Here is a 17,367-nt window from a genome sequence, read left to right on the forward strand (position 1 = left end):
AGCCTCTACTCTGTTAAGCCCCTAAAAGTCTTATTTTTTTTTAATAGTATCACTGCTTGATCTTCTAAACCTCCATAAGGCTGTTCATCTCAGAAATCAACCTACGGAACATCAGTGGTAGTAAATTGTTTCTTTTGTGAGACAACCAAAACGGCGCACAATACTCCAGGTGTAGTCTCAGCACTGTTGTAGGAAGTTTTTGCAAAGCTATCATTCTGTCTTCCTAATTACTTGTTGGACCAGCATTCTAGCTTTGTGTTTAATGTACAAGGACACCCAGACATCTGTGACCTGTAGTCTCCATTTCAACAATATACTACTTCCTACCAAAATGCATGATTTTGCATTTCCCCATATTATACTTGGTCTGCCAAGTTTTTGCCCACTCTCTTAACCTATCCGTATCTCTTTTCCGGATCATATACTCACTGTATCATACTCACATTTTGCTTTCCCATCTATCATTGTATTGTCAGCAGATTTGGCTACAACATACTTGGTATCTTCATCAAATCAATATAAATTATAAATAGACATTCCTCTAGAACTAATCTCTTTGGCACCCATTAGTTATAGCTTGCCAACCTAGAAATTACCCATTTATTCCATCACCATTTATAATCCTCTTTCCATACTAACATATTACCCCAATGCTGTGCAGTAATCTTTTATGTAGTAACTTATTGAATGTGATTTGGAAATCCAAATGCACTAATGGTTCTCCTTTATTCATCCTGCTTATTAAATTCTTAGAGCTTCAATAAGTTTGTAGACCACGGTTTCCTTTCCATATTCAAATTTTTTTCTGTTACTGCTGAATAATGGATTCTAGCATTTTTGCAAGGACAGATGTCAGGCCAGCTGGTCTATAGCTTGGTTTCATTCTTCCTGTAACTAACGGTATTACATCTGTGGCCATCTAATCCATTGGGACTTTTCCAGCATCTAGAGAATTTTGGAACCAATGCATGTGCCATCTCTGCAGCCTCTACACTTAAGACTATAGGATGCAAGCCATCTTTGTCTCGCAACTTTTCTCTGCCTAGCACCTCTTCTCCAGTGATAATTGCGTCAACCTTCTTCCCTTTTCCATGATTTTCTACTATTAGTTGTAATGTTTTTAGTTTCTCCTGCTGTAAAGACAAACTTCAAAATATTTGTTCTGCCATTATTAGTCTCATCCTTATTAGTTCCCCAATCTCATTGTCCAAGAGAACCACTATTTAGCTTTTCTTTTTGTATACTAGAAGAAACTGTTTACATGCTTTATTTTGCTCATTTACCCTCATTTATTTTCTTCCTTACAGAAACCAGCAAATAATGGTAATAAAATAAATTTTCCAGTCTTTTGTCCCACCACTAATTGCAAGGTGGTATGCCATGTTGTTATTAACCTTTTACTTATACATGTATGGATCACCCTTGTACTCTTTTTCTCAATAGAAATATGTATTTGAGAATTGAAGTTTTCCTTAAATATCTGCAATAGCTTATCTGTTTTTCTTTTTGTTTTGCCCTGTCTTTGTTAGACAACACTGTTGTAACTCCTTTGTTTCAGAATTAAGTTCCTCGCTATCATCCTAACTAAAGTTTATTACAATGAAATTATTACAATTCTATTTTATTACACATAATCAAATCTAAAATAGTCTGTTCCTGGTTATTTCTGCAATGTACATCCTGAATGCACTTTGTAAACTCCTCCTTTGTCAATTTTATTTGTCCAATTTATATGAAGATTGAAGTTGCCCACAATTATAGGAGTATCTTTCTTACATACCCCCTTTTTTTTCTTGATTTATATGCTGTCGTAGAGCTTATCTAATGTTAGGGGACCCTTGAACCAATTCCATCTCTTTCCTTCCCTATTTCATTCCACCATCCAAACTGCTTATATGTTTTGGATTTTCTGACCCCAGATCATTACTTACTCCTGTACTAATCTAACCCATTATTGCATTAGTCCATTTCCTTTTCCTTTGTGCCTGTCCTTCAGAATATTCAGATCCCACCTTGGGACCATATCTCCAATGGCTATCAGATCATACCTATTTCATTCTATGTATGCCATAAATTTATCTGTCTTGTTACAGACACTAAATGCATCTTGGATTTCCTTTGGAGAATTTTGGTTGAATACTTAGCCTCATTGGAAATTTGGTGGGAGATGGAGTGTTGGTGATGAGTTTGTGGCAAGTTCTTAGCTTTCCATTATGCCTGCCTTCATCCCTGAGTAACCTACTACTAATTATAATAGTATGCCAATTTGTTTTGGACTCTCCCACAAAAGGAAAGGTTCCTTATTTGGCCCATCAAATCCTTTAATTGTCTTCATAACTTTAAATAGGCTGCTTCCTAATCTTAGAAATTTATGAGAATACTAGCTTCACCTGTCCTTGTAATTTTACTCTTTAAACCTTGGGTATTTATCATGCTGAATCAGCACTGCACTTCCTTCAGAGCCAATATATCCTTTCAAGAAACATCAGTACATGATTCATTTCTCATGCATTACACTTTGTGCCCTAAGAAATACTTAAACAGGAATAAGCCATTCACAACATGCTGCAAACTAAACTGCTGAATCCCATTTAGTTTAGGTTAAACTTTTCCCACAGACCACCTTGATACATATTTGCACTCCAGTTTTGTGTCAACAACTGTTCTTTTTTCTGTTTTAGGAGCTGCGGAGCACAGAACAAGTCGAGGAAGTGAATGTTTCTAAAGTGAGCCATGCTTCCAGTCCCTTGCAGACAGATGTAGAGACACGGAGTCCTTCCCCCATTTCTATCTCGGGCAGTGAAACCAGCAGCATCATGCAGAAACTGAAGAAGATGCGCAGTCACATGGATGAAAAGTAAACAATATTCATTTTTCTATTGGGGCTTCTATACTGACCACAACTGTGAAAATCTGTCAACCCTAACTCTCTACATTCTAGTTTGTGTAAAACTGGTGCAGGTTTTGTTGGATGGGGGCAGAATAGCAGAACGTGGAACATTACAGCACAGGAACCGACCCTTCACTTATGAAGTCTGTGCCAAAGATGATCCCAATTTAAACTGCAGATCTGCCCGTACATGGTCTATATCCCTCCATTCCCTGCCTGTTCATGAACCTGTCTAAATGCCTCTTAAGCATTACGATCATATCTGCTTCCACCACTTCCCTTGGCAGTGCGTGTTTGAGGCACCTACCACTGTGCTTCTAAAAAAAAAATTTGTCTCATAAGTCTCCTTTAAGCTTTCCCATTTTCACCTATGCCTTCTAGTATTTGACATTTCCACCCTGCGATAAAGATTCTATCTACTCTATCAATGCCTCTCATAATTTTATAAACTTCTATCAGGTCACCCCTCAGCCTCTGCCACTCCAGAGGAAACAATCCAAGTTTGTCCAACCTTTCCTTGGAGTTCTCAATCTCTAATCCAGGCAACATCCTGGTGAACCTCTTCTATACCCTCTCCAGAGTCTCCACATTTTTCCTGTAATGCAGCGACTAGAACAACACAGTACTTCAGCTGTGGCCTAAACAAAGTTTTAAGCAGCTGTGTCATGACTTTCTGACTTTTATATACAATGCCCCAACTGTTGAAGGCAAGCATGCTGTATGCCTTCTTTATCACCCTATGTACTTATGTTGCCACTTTCAGCAAGCTATGGACTTGCACCCCAAGATTCCTGCCAAAGTGCAAAATTGAATGCCAGCTAGGTCACTTGCTACTAGAAGTTTCTTATTCCCATTATAAACTGTTTCACACTTCACTCAGTATTTTTAAGTTTATTCTTTGTTTTGAAATTCTGTTTGAAATGTTGCTGTCCAATTTAACTCTTCCTCTTAAGCAACGTCTGTCAGATAATGCAGTTCCACAACTGCAGTGCTTAATTGGCACTCTGTTAGTCTTTGATTTTTAATCCTGGTGATTGGACCTAATGTGTTCTCTTTGCTGTCTGTCTGAACAAGCATTTGGAACCTACTATTCTGGCTAAACTCAAGGGCGCTATTGGGCCCCCCTCAAATCAGTCCAAGCTGCTTGCAATTCCAAAATAGCACCACCATTATTTCTTTACTACACACCATCTGTGCTATTTTTCAGCTTCACCTCCAATAACATCAGAGGAGTTCATTCACTTTTGTTATCAGGACCAAGATCAAGCAGTTTGCTGTTTCCCTTCCTCTCCCAGCCTGTTACTTCTTTTCATTCTGTCCCACTCAACTTCATATCTGCCATCGTCACTCTTCTGCTCAAATAAAAACAATTCTTGACCCAGCTATCCTGTGAGCCATATCCCATCTCCAACTTCCCTTTCTTGTCTAAAGTCCTCACGTTTTATAGCCACCAGTTCATATCCATCTTCCCTGTATCTTGTTTGAATCTGTCTAATTGAGTAACTGCCCCTTTACAGTAGCAACACAGTTCAACTTCCCTCAGACTTGGATGAATGTGGTAAGGGTAGATTACACCTTACCACATTCATCCAAGTCTGAGGGAAGTTGAAGGTCTTGTACTGCTCCTCTGCATTCTTTCCACTGTTGTTCAGCTGAATGGGGCCAGAGTTGCCTAGTTCCATTCTTACCTGTTCAGCCTTAGACAAAGGATCATTAGCAAAGGCTTCCCTTTCCCTTGCTTGCATTGTTTTATGTGGCATGGATGTATCCTTTGCCACCTGTGCTATTTTTGCATGTACAATTTATCTGTCACCACATTATCTGAACACGTTAGTTTCAACATGTACATTGTCAGCACACAGCTCTGAGTCACCACACAGCTCTGAGTCACCACTCTTGACCTCTGATCTGTCAGAGTGTATCTATATCTTGTACTGAATGAGCAGCAATTTCCTCCAAATAAATATCAAGAAATTAATAAGTCACATTTAGTCTCCATTACTAACTGTGCCTGAGTCACGTGTTCTTTTCCTTGGCAATCTCAGCATCATATTTGACCCAGAGTTGAGCTTTGGACTGCAAATAAATGAGATCATAAAACTACCTATTTCCACCTCCACAGTGTTACCAAACTCTACGCTTACCTCAGGTTACCTGCTGTTGAAGCTTACAGCAATGTTTTCATCTGTAGACAGGCCATTACAATGTACTCCAGGCACGGCCTCCTTCATTCTGCACTCTATAAACTTGACATTCTAAATTCTGCTGTCCATATCGAACTTTCTTTAAATCGTCTTCATCCATCAGCACTGTGCATGCTGTACTTAATTGGTTTACAGTTAAGCAACATCTCAAGTTTGAGATTCTTGTTTTCAATCTTTCGCTTCTTTCTCTGTGAACTCCTTCAGCCCTGAATATTCTCTGAATACAGCCTCTTGAGTTTCCTTGTGTATGATAGTCTACCATATTCTGCTGTGACTTCAACTGCAATAATGATAGGCTCTTGAATCCTCTTCTCTGACCTCTACATTTATTTCCTCAAAGATGCTTCCTGCAGTTTACTGCTGAACAATTTTTTTCATCTTCCCTTGCATGCCTAGGCATCAATTTTTGTTTGCTCCTGTCAAACACTTTAGGAGTGTCTTGCTAATTAAAGATACTACAGTGAAAATCTGATCCAGGACTTTTTGCTGGACTAGCAGATTTTCCAGACCATTGGATGTCATTTTTATTAATATTCCAATGCACTTTAAATCGACTTTTTGTTAGATGTTGCATGGTATTATAATACATTGTAATCAAGTAAGTTTAAATGGAGTGCAGGAGCTGGTGCTCCAATGGGTGTGAAAAGAGCACAGAAACTTATGCCTCCATGAGTGGGAAGAGAATGCAGGACCCAGGACCCCATTGAGTGGGAAGGAAGCATAGTAATTTCAATCCATCGTGATTTCTGAATTGTCGGAAAGTGAATTATTTGAGTTTTATGGTTATAGAAATCAAAATTTCTGACTTTGGAATTGGGTTCTGGAAGTAAAGAACTGCACTGATCAAAATTCTCTTTGCATTCTGTAAGTAAGGGAAATGTGGGGGTATATACAGATAGTATAATTAATCTTTTTGGTATTTCAAAATAACAGAATTGTAGATCAGGCAATGTCCATATGGATCCAAGTAAGAGCAATCAAGATAGTGCCAGCCCCATCCCTTCTCCCCATAGCTCTGCAAGTGTTTTCCTTTCATTAGCAGTGCATTCCATTAGCAGTGCATTCCTGATTCTAACCACTCACTGTGAAAATAGGTTTTTCCTCATGTCATCTTTGGGTGTTTTTGCTAATCACCTCCATTCTACGCTGGACAAACTAGTACACCTACCCAAGGGTCCCCCAGGATTAAACAGCTTTATCTGAGAATCAGCTGAAGGGGAAGCAGTCCAGTGCTAATCCTTCTGTTGGTCCTCGGGTTCAGTTGTTCTGTCTCTACTTTATTCCATTGGCCCTTGGTTTCAATCTCCCCTCCACTTACCCTGATTGATCCTAGGTCCAATCAGCCCATCCCAACCTATGTCGGATAGTGTTAAGATTCAGTTCCCACTTCTGCCTACTGTTTGTGATTGGTCCTAGGGAGTTAAAGTCCTAATTAGGGAAATACATTGGATCACATGGGGAAAATGATTAAACACCTGGTTATCACAGACTGTAATGTTGGTGTTGAATTATTAACATAGTTTTCTTGCTATTAACTTATAATTCAATAGGAATAATACAGTAATTTGATGGACTTCATTTCTGTTTTAACTTGCCAACAATTTTTTGAAATTGCTGCTACTCATGAAATTTACCTCTGGATTTTTTAGTGATTCAAAGCAGGCAGCCCTTGCTCAGAAAGACATCCTTCCCTTGTGCTGCTGCAATAGTCAATCTGTACAGTCAATTTGTTATTTTTCTTTTATGTAATAGTGTTATAAATGAGTTGGGTTGCCAGACTTTCAAAATCTGTGGAAGATAAATATGATAACATGAACAAAGTTAGGGGATTATTGAAGTTTCTATATTGTCATTAAGTGCTTGTTGTCTCAAAGCAGAAGCAAAGTACAGAATGAGATTTAGAAAAGGATTGTTTCACTTCACAATTTAACTACTTTCATACATGCCGCTTCTCCTTCCCATCCCTCTCCAATTGTCATCCAATTGAAGGCTGTTGGATGCAAGTGAAAGTAATTATTGACCCTTTAAAATGGCAAGTAGCCAACCAAAGCACAGATACATCAGTTTTAACTGCTTTTTTTTATTCATTTATGTCTTGTGACATTTTCTGGCAAGGCCAGTGTTTATTGCCTACCTGTAATTGTCCTTGAATTCGTGGGTATGATCCATCTTGAACTGCTACAATAAGGCAAGTTCTAAATTTTTGACCTGGCAATGATGTAGGAGCAGTGATATATTTCCAAGTCAGAATTGGTTGTGACTTGGAGAAGGGTTTGGAGATGGGCATTGTTCCCATTTGTCTGCCTGCTTTGTCTTTCTCATTATTAGAGGCTGTAGGTCTTTTTTTAGAAATCTCTGGAAGAAAATTGCTACTGTACCTGGGTCAAAGGAAATCTGTTTTAAGGATTAGAGAATGAAGAGAAGTTTCTGATTGTTAAAATCATTCAAAAGTTTTTTTTAACTCATATAGCAATTTGTTTGTTTCCTGATGCATGGAGAGCCAGGAAAGGCAGGGCAAATACTAGGGAAAAATATTTGATTGTAGTCTGTGTTTTTAATGAAGAAACCAGAATACATTTTAACACTGCTTGGGATGCATAGGTAACTACTTCACCTTTCCTGATAATTGAACTGTAGTAAACTAAGCAAGGGGGATGGGGTGGGGGGTGGGGGAGGTGTGGGGTGGTTGCCTTGCATTGCATTGCTGATTCTCAATCAAGGTTGATAAGGATCACAAACCAGAATGTCTTTATCCAAAACAAAGGAAGGTAATGGAGCCAAGTATATTCAAGTACTTTAAAGAAACTAGTAGGCATAATGAGGAATATTTCCTCTTTGGATCTTGTACTTCTGGATGTCTACAAGCAGTGTCCTTTTGATCTGAGAGGTAGCTATAATTAATCACTTTAGGACATTGACACCATATGGAGTGTAATCTCATGTCCCATGTTTCTTTATGTCCAAGAAGGGATTTGAATGGTTGTTATACTGATGATCTCACTGGACTCTGCACTGAAAGCTCTCACTCTCCTCTCCCAAAGTGCCTGCTATTCAGGGAACACCTGGCTTGCTCTTTTACCAGCTATCTCCTTGAGTGGCATACACTCTCACACCAACAACAGATGACAGGAGATACTCATACTGCTTCATTTCTACCCCTTTGGAAGTAGCTTTGGGTGCTATCAAATCTTTTCTAGTTACTGATCCTTCTATTTACTCTATTAAATCCATTCATGTTTTTGAACATGGTTATCAAATCTCTTAACCTTGACTGTAACTTGACTGTAAATATTCCATTTTTTCCACATAATGGAAGAGCCTACTCATTTGTACCATCCTAGTAAATCTCTTATGTGCAAACTTAACATAGTCATCCAGCTGTGGCCTAGCCAATGTCTTTCAAAGATTTAGCATAACTTCCTTTCTTTTGAGTTGTGGGCTCCTGTGTGCTTTATTAACAACATTTGCAAAAAAAAATACATTGGGAAACGTAGTCCAGCGATTGATGACTAGTAAAATTAAAGATAGTGTTAAATCTAAGGAAGAGTCTTATAAAGTTACCAGAAAACACTGTAACCTGAGGTTTGGAAGTGTTTTGGAATTTATCAAAGAATGATCAAGAAAAAGGGAACTTGAGAATAAATCCCAAGAAATGCAAAACCATACTGTTACTTTTCTACATAGCTGTGAAAGCTGGACTAGCTTGGGCAAATGTGGGTCCTTGACAGAGAGTGGAGAATTTATAATATGGAATAATGAAATGGCAGAAGAATTAAACAAATTTTTCACAGAAGAAAACTTCCAGAAATACTGGAAAAATGAGGGTTGACTGCAAATAAGGAAGTAGTTGAAAGAAGTTAGTATTAGTAAAGAAGTATTACTAGAAAAGTTAACAAGCCTGCAAACTGATATATCCCAAGGATCCCAGAGTTTTGAAAGTTGTGGCTATGGAAATATTGGATTCTATCGTTATCATATTTCAAAATTTGTGGATTCCGAAAGGCTCCAGTGGATTGAAAGATAACAAATCTGATCTCACAATTTCTAAGAAGGTTGGAGAAAGAAAACAGAAGTGCCAACCTGTTAGCCTGATGTTGATAATTGAGAAAATGCTAATTATCTATAATGGTTCATTTATTGTCATAGCCATGTAGGCATACATGGGGTATAAATAGCATGAATATTAGGTTTTTGCAGCAGCAACCCAGTACATTACAAATATAAGTTAGTAGAAACTTAAATTAACATAAATTACATAACTTGCATGACAAAATAAACATAACGACACTAGTACAAGTTGAGAGAGAGAAAAAATGTATAGTCCAGATAGTGTTAGGGTTTTTCAGGTCAGTTTAAGAACCTGATGGCAGTGGGGAAGAAGCTGTTGTTGAACCTTAATGTATGGGTCTTCAGGGTCCTGTACTTTCTGCTTGATGGCAGCATTGAGAAGAGGGCATGACCCAGATAGTGAGGGTCCTGGATGACGGATGTCGCCATGTGATATCAAGATACTTAGAAAATAATGTGATTGAGCAGAGTTAATTCCATGGATTTATGGAATTATGTTTGATGTATTGAACTTCTTTGAGGATGAAACTAATACAATAGGCCAAACAATCTATTTTGCTTAAATGGAAGGATCTAATACCCCCTACTACTTTTCAATGGTTTTCTCATACTATATCATGTCTAAACTTGGAAAAAATTAGGAGTGGTACTGTTGATCCTTTGCTTAAATTTGAAGACATTTGGAGTCCATTTATTCAATACTTTCATATGATATAGGTCCCTTTTCAATAACTTTTCAATTTAAAGGAAAGGAGTTGACGACATAATATTGCTCTGTTTTTATTGAGAAATTTCAGTCCAGTTTTTTTTCTTTTTTTTTGTCTTTTTTTTGAAATTTTCTTTATAGTTTAGTTTGTTATATTATTTACAATTTTTTTATTGATTTGGGGATTCTTTCTTTTATACAATAAATCTTTTTCTTTCTTTTATTATATTCATCTACCAAGAGATCATGAGATCTAAAGATTTTTTTTACATTTTATTATATTTTATGATTATCTATGTCATGATTGTTCTCTTGATCTCTTTATATTACATGTACAATCATTGATGTTATATATTAATCCGTATTAATTTGGAAACTAATAAAAAGATTGAAAAGAAACTAATACAGTAGATAAGGGGGAGCCACTGGATATGGTGTATTTGGATCTTCAGCATGCTTTAATAATTTTCCCCAGGAGATCGTTGAACAAATTTAGAGCCATGTGGAATTGGAGATAAAGTATTTATCACAAATTGAGAGTTAACAAATAAAGCAAAGAGTAGGAATAAACAGGTCCTTTGGTGGTTGGTTGTGATTAGAATGGTACTGGAATCACCACAGTCATGCTTGAGCCCCATTATTTACAATCTAGATTGAGATTTGGCTGAGAAGGTCAAATGTAACATTTCCAAGTTTGCTGATCACAAAACTGAGCAGGAATGTGAGTGATGATGAGGCTGCAAAAAGGGTTCAAAGGAATATAGGAAAGCTAATTGAATGATTAGTATCATGGTAATGAGGAACACCATTGGTGTAATCCAGCTCATTTTACTAATTATGGATGGGATGGTAATTATATAATTTCATTGTTACAGCTTTTTGTGTATGGGACATTTTTTACATTAGGTGGATGTCAGTTTTGTAACTGTACTGGAATTATCAGGCTGGAATTTTGCTCAAGCCCTCAGGATCATAGATTTGATGTGTGGTCCCAAGATTCTGCTGCATCCAGTGCTCTCAGCTGTTTCTAAATATTCGGTTGTCTGAAGACTAGCTTCTTGGGAGCTGACCTCGGATGGAAACATCTAGAGTTGGATTGTCTGCTCAACACTTCTGAACATAATTGCAAATGCTTCATCCTTTTCTCACATGCTAGGTTCTGCAGTCAGTATGTTCTTAGAGTCTCTTCTGCTGTTAACTGTTCAATTGTCCACCAAGGATCACAACCGGATGTGGTGGGACGAGATATGATCAGTTCATTGTGGAATATTTTGCATTTTTGTGATGTATGTTTCAACAGGTTGGCACATTAGTTCAATATTGTTTTAATATTTGAAAACAATTCATCTCAATTTGCTAATGAAAAGCTTGCATGATTTGGTGTGTCCATAATTCAATGTTGCTCTTCACTCAAAAAAAACTTGTAATTATCCATTATTTTCAGTAACAATATAAATAGCTCGCAATAGTCAAAATGCTTCCACTCATTCAAATTGTGGCTTCACATAAGAGATGCTTTTGTAGTTTTTGAGCCCTTGTTTGAAGTGGTCTGTGTGTAAATGAGATTTGCCCTATCTATCTTTCACAACCTGTTCTATTTCATTCACTCACTTTTTGTGATATGGCTATCACTGAAAAACCAGCATTTATTTTCTAATTCCCCAGGGAAGGTGGTGGTATGCCATCTTACCACTGAGATCTACAATGCTGTTAGGGTGTTCCAGGATTTAGACTTAGTTGATGAAGGAACAGTGATAATGTTTCCTGAAATCAAAGAGATATATGACTTGCAGGGGAACCTTTAGGTGGCATGAGCCTGCTGCCATTGTCCTCAGTTGTAGAGGCTGAAGATTTGTGAAGTGCTGTCAGAGTAACCAAGGAGATTAACTGTATTGCATGGTGATGGGCAAGTGAATGTTTAGAGCGGTGAATATCTTGTGTTCTGTGTAGCCACTACTATTGTATTGTCAGCATTGGTTCTATAAAAGCTAGCACTTCTAAATGCCTTTTTAGTAAAGATTCAATGATTACTTGCTGCTGTCATTAGGTGTTTGAAGTCATTGTTTTGCAGCTCAGGTGTGCATAGCTCTACAGTGCCATAGAGTGATGTGTTCAGACCTGCTATTCTCCACCAGAAGACCAGCAGATTATGATAAGGCAAATGTCCATGGACTCCTCACATTAATGAATAAAATATCAAGTATTGGTTTACTTCAACATTCTGCCAAATTCCTACTCTTTCAAATGCAAGAATATTGTGGGAGGGGCTGAATTTGTTTTCAAATAGATGTTCAACGGTGTTGTTATACTTCATCCTTTTAATGATTTACGCAGTAAGGAAGTCAATTATAACTAAGTTCTGCACAGTCTACTTTGGTCAGAGGTAGTATATAATGATATTTCACCTATGCAGACTTTACAGTGCAACTTAGTGACACATGATGTGGTATCCATTTCATTAGACCACCTTTCATTTGTTATAGCTTGTTTCAGTTTTGCAGAATGCTACAGTTCCAAAAGTCAAAAGGGAGAAATATCTGTCCAGCCCAATTTCCATTGCCGGATGTGCAAAAATTAAATTCCTGGAGTGCTTCTGGGAAGTGCTTACAAGGAGTATTGATAGAATCACAGCAAAGAGGGAGTCAATTTATCCTTTGATTAAAAAAAAATCAGTGACTGGTAGCTGGGCATAGGTTTGTCCTGGGAGAGTGTTTTTTTTCTTAATTTCTGTAGGTCATTTGATTAAATTGTATTGGAGATACAAATCGCATGAGATGGGGCAGTCAGATGAATCTTGATCATAGTATTCTTCTCTTTCCTTCACCAGTTCCAACAGTGAGTGTATCAATGTGCAAACAGTTCAACCCCTGAGCATTGAGAAACTGTAGATTCAGATTCCAAAGATGACTGATACTTTGGGTCTCATCCTTGTTGACTTGCAGGCCGTGGATGTCCTATTTGTTGATAGCTCTGTTGTTTTGTTGAGATTCTCTTCGGCCTCCCTCCCACCACTACTAAGAAAAAGAGAGATTAGAACTGATGTTGGCTTGGAGGAGAGGGTGAAAGAGAAGAAAAGTGTCATTTGAAGTCCTAGAATTTCTCCATGTAGGAGTCTGATTGGGGTGAGAAGGCTGGAAAGTATTTGGATGCCAGATGGCTTTTTGCTGTCAGTGGTGTTTCTGCTTAAGATGCAAGGTTATCTTAATAGTATCTAATAGTATCTAAAGTAGTAGTATTTTGGGGAAATACTCAGCTGTTGTCTTTTTCCTTTTTTTGCTTCCTTTACTTTAGACACTGCTCTCCTGTCCACTACTTCTTCTCTGTCTTTACGTCTCATCACTGGGCCTCTCTCAGTGTCTGTTTCCCCAATCTACATCCCAAATTCCAGCTGTACATCTACAACCAGCTGGTCAGGTACTGTGCAATCTCTGCTTCTCGCTGATCAAGCATGCTGCCTTCCATCTAATGCACGTGGGGTTGGGGTGGTGGGAGTGAAGAGATTTATGCTGAGACATGGAGTTCATCCATATCTAATTTGTGGCTTTGAGTAGATGCATCAAGCTACTTTTTGGGAATAATCAGACTTTAAAGATTAATTGACCTGTGCTTATTAAAGAGACATCAAAGTTGCACTAACATTTTAAGCTGCTAATGTCAACAGAGCAATTTCACTTAAGGTTGAATTGTTTGTTTGACCATAGGAGAAAAACTGTCACAGAGCTAATTGAATGTATTTTTAAGTTGCCTACATAAATATATATTAGAAGCCTAAATATTTGTGTGATGGTGCCCTTTCATATGGGTTTTTGATGAGCACTTCAAATGTTCCCATTTTCTTTGGCTTGAGTTTTGTGGTCAGTGGTAAAGCAATTGGATTCTCAACTAACATTTGAAGTGGGAATGTGGAAGTGGAAGCTGCCCACAATGATCTAACAACAATCTAACAATCTCCATGATGAGAACTTCCATTTTGCCACCTGTAGTTGCTATTGAACATGATTCAGGGGCTTCTGACCATTAAGTATCAGCGATGTCATCAGGTTGCATCAGCAGCTCATCACATTGAAGAAATCTTACAGACAACAAATAGGCAGTAACGAGCAGATTTTATCATCTTCTTGCTTTGCAGAAAACAATACATATTGTCACGTACACATGGTAGTAAGGTAAAATCTGATATATAGCAGTTTAAAAAAAATCAGAATTCAGTACATATTTTGAAATGTTTATCAGAATGGAATGCACTTAACACAAAATTTAGATTTTAATCATCAAAGATATTCATTTGCAATACTTACAGAATTAAAAATCCAATTAACCTCGTGCAACGTAAAGCATCAAGAATAGCCCATCAGTTCACAGACCACACCAGACAAGGCTGCAAAGCACTGAATCTTTTGAAGGAGCAGGAAATCACTGGCGGTAACTTAAAGGTGTCCATGTTTTGTCGTCATTATAACTGTAAAATCTGCACCAGTCTCTCCTAACATTACATTTTGGATAATGTATTGGAATGTCATTGTCACAGCATTGAGAGTGCCCTTTCATGAAAAAATAACTGAAGTGTACATTAAATATTTTCTTCAAGTGACAAACATTTAAACATGTGCTGATAGCTCTTAAATCTCCATTAGAATTTAAAATTGTACTTCATTGATAGAATTGAAGGTACAAAATTTAGCTCGTCCACACTGCTCTTTTATACAATGGTCCTCTCAGGCAGATGGGGAGGGCCAGTTTTGGGAAGAATTCTCAACAGCCAACTATAAACAAAGGGCCATGAACAGAAAGAAATTAATTTTATTCTCACACAGCAGCTGACACACACACAGGTTTCTATCGCCCTGTTGATTTAGAGCTTTTAATCTTGTGAAAAGAGTTCCGAACACTTGGACAGATGGGCCTAGAGTTTAGGCTAGGCTACGATTTAAAAGTTTTTGAATTTTTTTCCCCCAATTATGACCTTTAGTTGTTATCAAATGTCAGCCCAAAATGGCTTGTCTTAATGTATCTCCAAGTGTTTTAGTATCTTTTTCGTTATTTTTAAATCTTGGGCTAGACTTTCATGCTAAACCAATGTTCACTTCTGATGAAGGGTATTCATAATGAAATGTTAACTCTTTCTTTTCCCACAGATGCAGCCTGACATGCTGAGTATTTCCAGCATTTTCTGTTTTTATTTTAGATTTCCAGCATCTGCAGGTTTTGATTACCAGCCTTAAATACATCAGAGTATTTCTTGATACAGATTTGCAAAACAAAAATTGCATTCCTAAATATTGGTCCATGGCAGAATTTCCGTTCAGTGGTGAGTGAATAAGTGGAAACTTGAGGGAATAAAAACTTAAAACAAAATGTTTGAGTGCAATGTAGGCTTGGGTTGTTTCCAACATTGAAACAGTCATTATGGTGCACAAGCAGCACATTCAGCCCATTAGTTCATTGAAAAGCAATTGAATTAGTCCCATTTCCCCCTTTCTATATCCCTACTGCCCTTTAAGTTTATTTCTCTCAAGGTGCCTTTCTGTTCTCCTTTTTAAAATCTCTCTGCCACCTTTGGAAGCAGCAAGTTCCAAATCAATACTATTTTCTGCATGAAAACATTTTTCTTCATCTCTGCACTATGTGTCCCCTGATCCTTGTACATCCAACAAATGGAAGCAGCTTTTCTTTCTTTCCTTTATTTAAAGCTATCATACACTTTCTTGAAATCTCTTCTCAACCTTCTTTGCTCCAAGAAAAAAAACAACCTTGGCTTCTCCACTCTAATCTTATAGCTAAAATCCCTCATCCCTGCAAACATTCCAGCAGATCTCCTTTGCACCATTTTAAGAACATTCAGATCTACCTAAAATACAGTGGCCAGCAGAATGCTATATTTGAGTTGTGGCTTAACCCAAGTTTTATAAAGGTTCAGCCTCACTTAGTACCTTTTATTTATGAAGCTGAATGTTCCATCTGCTTTGGTAGCTACTATCTCTATGTCCTGTCACCTTCAAAAGGCAATGCATCTAAATCTGAGTCCCTCTGTTCCTGAAGAACTATGAAATTAAGTCTATATTGCCTGCCCCAATCCCTTCTGCCAAAATCACCTCATATTTCACCATTAAATTCCATCTGTGGCTTGTTTACTCTCTCACTGTTTGCTGCATCTCTGAAGATTTGTATAGTAGGCAAATGTATTGTTATCCAATATGAAGTTACTTACATATATCAACCAAAAGCAGTGTTCCCTGCACTGACCCTTGCGATCATCAGTGTCAACTATCCTTCAGTCAAAAGTAGCCTTTTGTTGTTTACTGCCCTTTAGCCAATTTTTATCCAAGCTGACATTGGCCCTCTTGTTCAGTGAGCTTCAATGTTGTTAATTAACTATTTATGTATTACCTTTGTCGAAAGCTGCTTTAAAATCCATGCAAACAACCAACTATTCCTTGCATCCTTCTGTTACTTCATCAAAAAATTATTTGTTATTCAAACATTATCTTCCTTTTGCAAATCATTTTTGGAATATAATTAATTAAAACCTCGTGCATTGTTAATTCTTTTGCCTGATTATTATTTCTAAAATCTTGCTTACCCTTTCTTGATCATTTGCCACTTTGCAGTGCCCTGGCACTTTGCCCTGTACCTAGGGAAGATTGAAAGATTACGCCAAGGGCACTATTGTCTCTATCCTTTAGCAACCTGGCATGCAAGCTACCTAAAGCAGGTTACTTAGCCAGTATAAGTATAGCCAGCTTTTCCTGTACTTTCACTTTCATTGTCACCAATAGGGCATACCTCTCGATATTCTACATACAATTTACATGCCAATAGAAAATATTTTTGTTCCCATATGTTTGCTGACATTCTCTTCTCATACTCTTTGCCAGTCTTATTTTCCTCTTCACTTCCAACTATTTAGTCAGGTCTTTGCTTCAAGAATTCACCTGAATAACTTCTAACTGTGAACACTGATGTCATCAGCATTAGTTTTATTGTTCGCCTACTTAATTTTCCCATTTCTCAATCTAGTTTTGTTAGTCCCTCACTGGTATCATTCCCAAGAAGTTGAAGATTTTTCCCCAGAAGCAGTTTCACTTGGGAGAGATCCTAAGGGGTGTAGATCATTTTGGAACTCTTAAAAGAAAACAATCAGAGCTAAGAATAATCCCTAGTTCCAATGTATCAATTGGTACAAATTAACGTCAGCTAATGTGTAAAAGTTTTTGAAAACAGTTTCAAGGATAACTGTTGCAGATTAAAATGCAAAATTATGGTTGATGAAATTCAGATATTTACCTTCACCAAATGAAGCAAAAAAACTAAGTATGAAATTGTAATAAACCTATAAAAGTTTATTGACAAACACCAAAGAATTGATGACCCAAAAATAAAGTACGATAGAAGCTCGACATCCTGAAGTTGTATTGCTGAGTATTTCCAGCATTTTCTTTTTATTTGAGACTTGAGCCTGTCACACAAGGAACTGCAGGAACTAGTTGGATTTTTTTTTT

The 17,367-nt window shown here is 37.4% G+C and overlaps 1 protein-coding gene across 4 annotated transcripts in view; it reads left to right on the top strand.

The window, feature by feature from the left end:
• cep350 (centrosomal protein 350) overlaps positions 1 to 17,367 on the top strand; it is a 173,482-nt gene that overhangs the window by 120,368 nt on the left and 35,747 nt on the right. For all 4 annotated transcript variants that reach the window (XM_052011681.1, XM_052011680.1, XM_052011682.1 and 1 more), the window contains one exon: positions 2,682 to 2,857. In XM_052011681.1, coding sequence (XP_051867641.1) covers positions 2,682 to 2,857 — 176 coding nt within the window. The remainder of the gene's footprint in view (positions 1 to 2,681; positions 2,858 to 17,367) is intronic.

Source organism: Pristis pectinata, chromosome 3 (assembly GCF_009764475.1).
Source record: "Pristis pectinata isolate sPriPec2 chromosome 3, sPriPec2.1.pri, whole genome shotgun sequence".
Classification (NCBI taxonomy): domain Eukaryota; kingdom Metazoa; phylum Chordata; class Chondrichthyes; order Rhinopristiformes; family Pristidae; genus Pristis; species Pristis pectinata.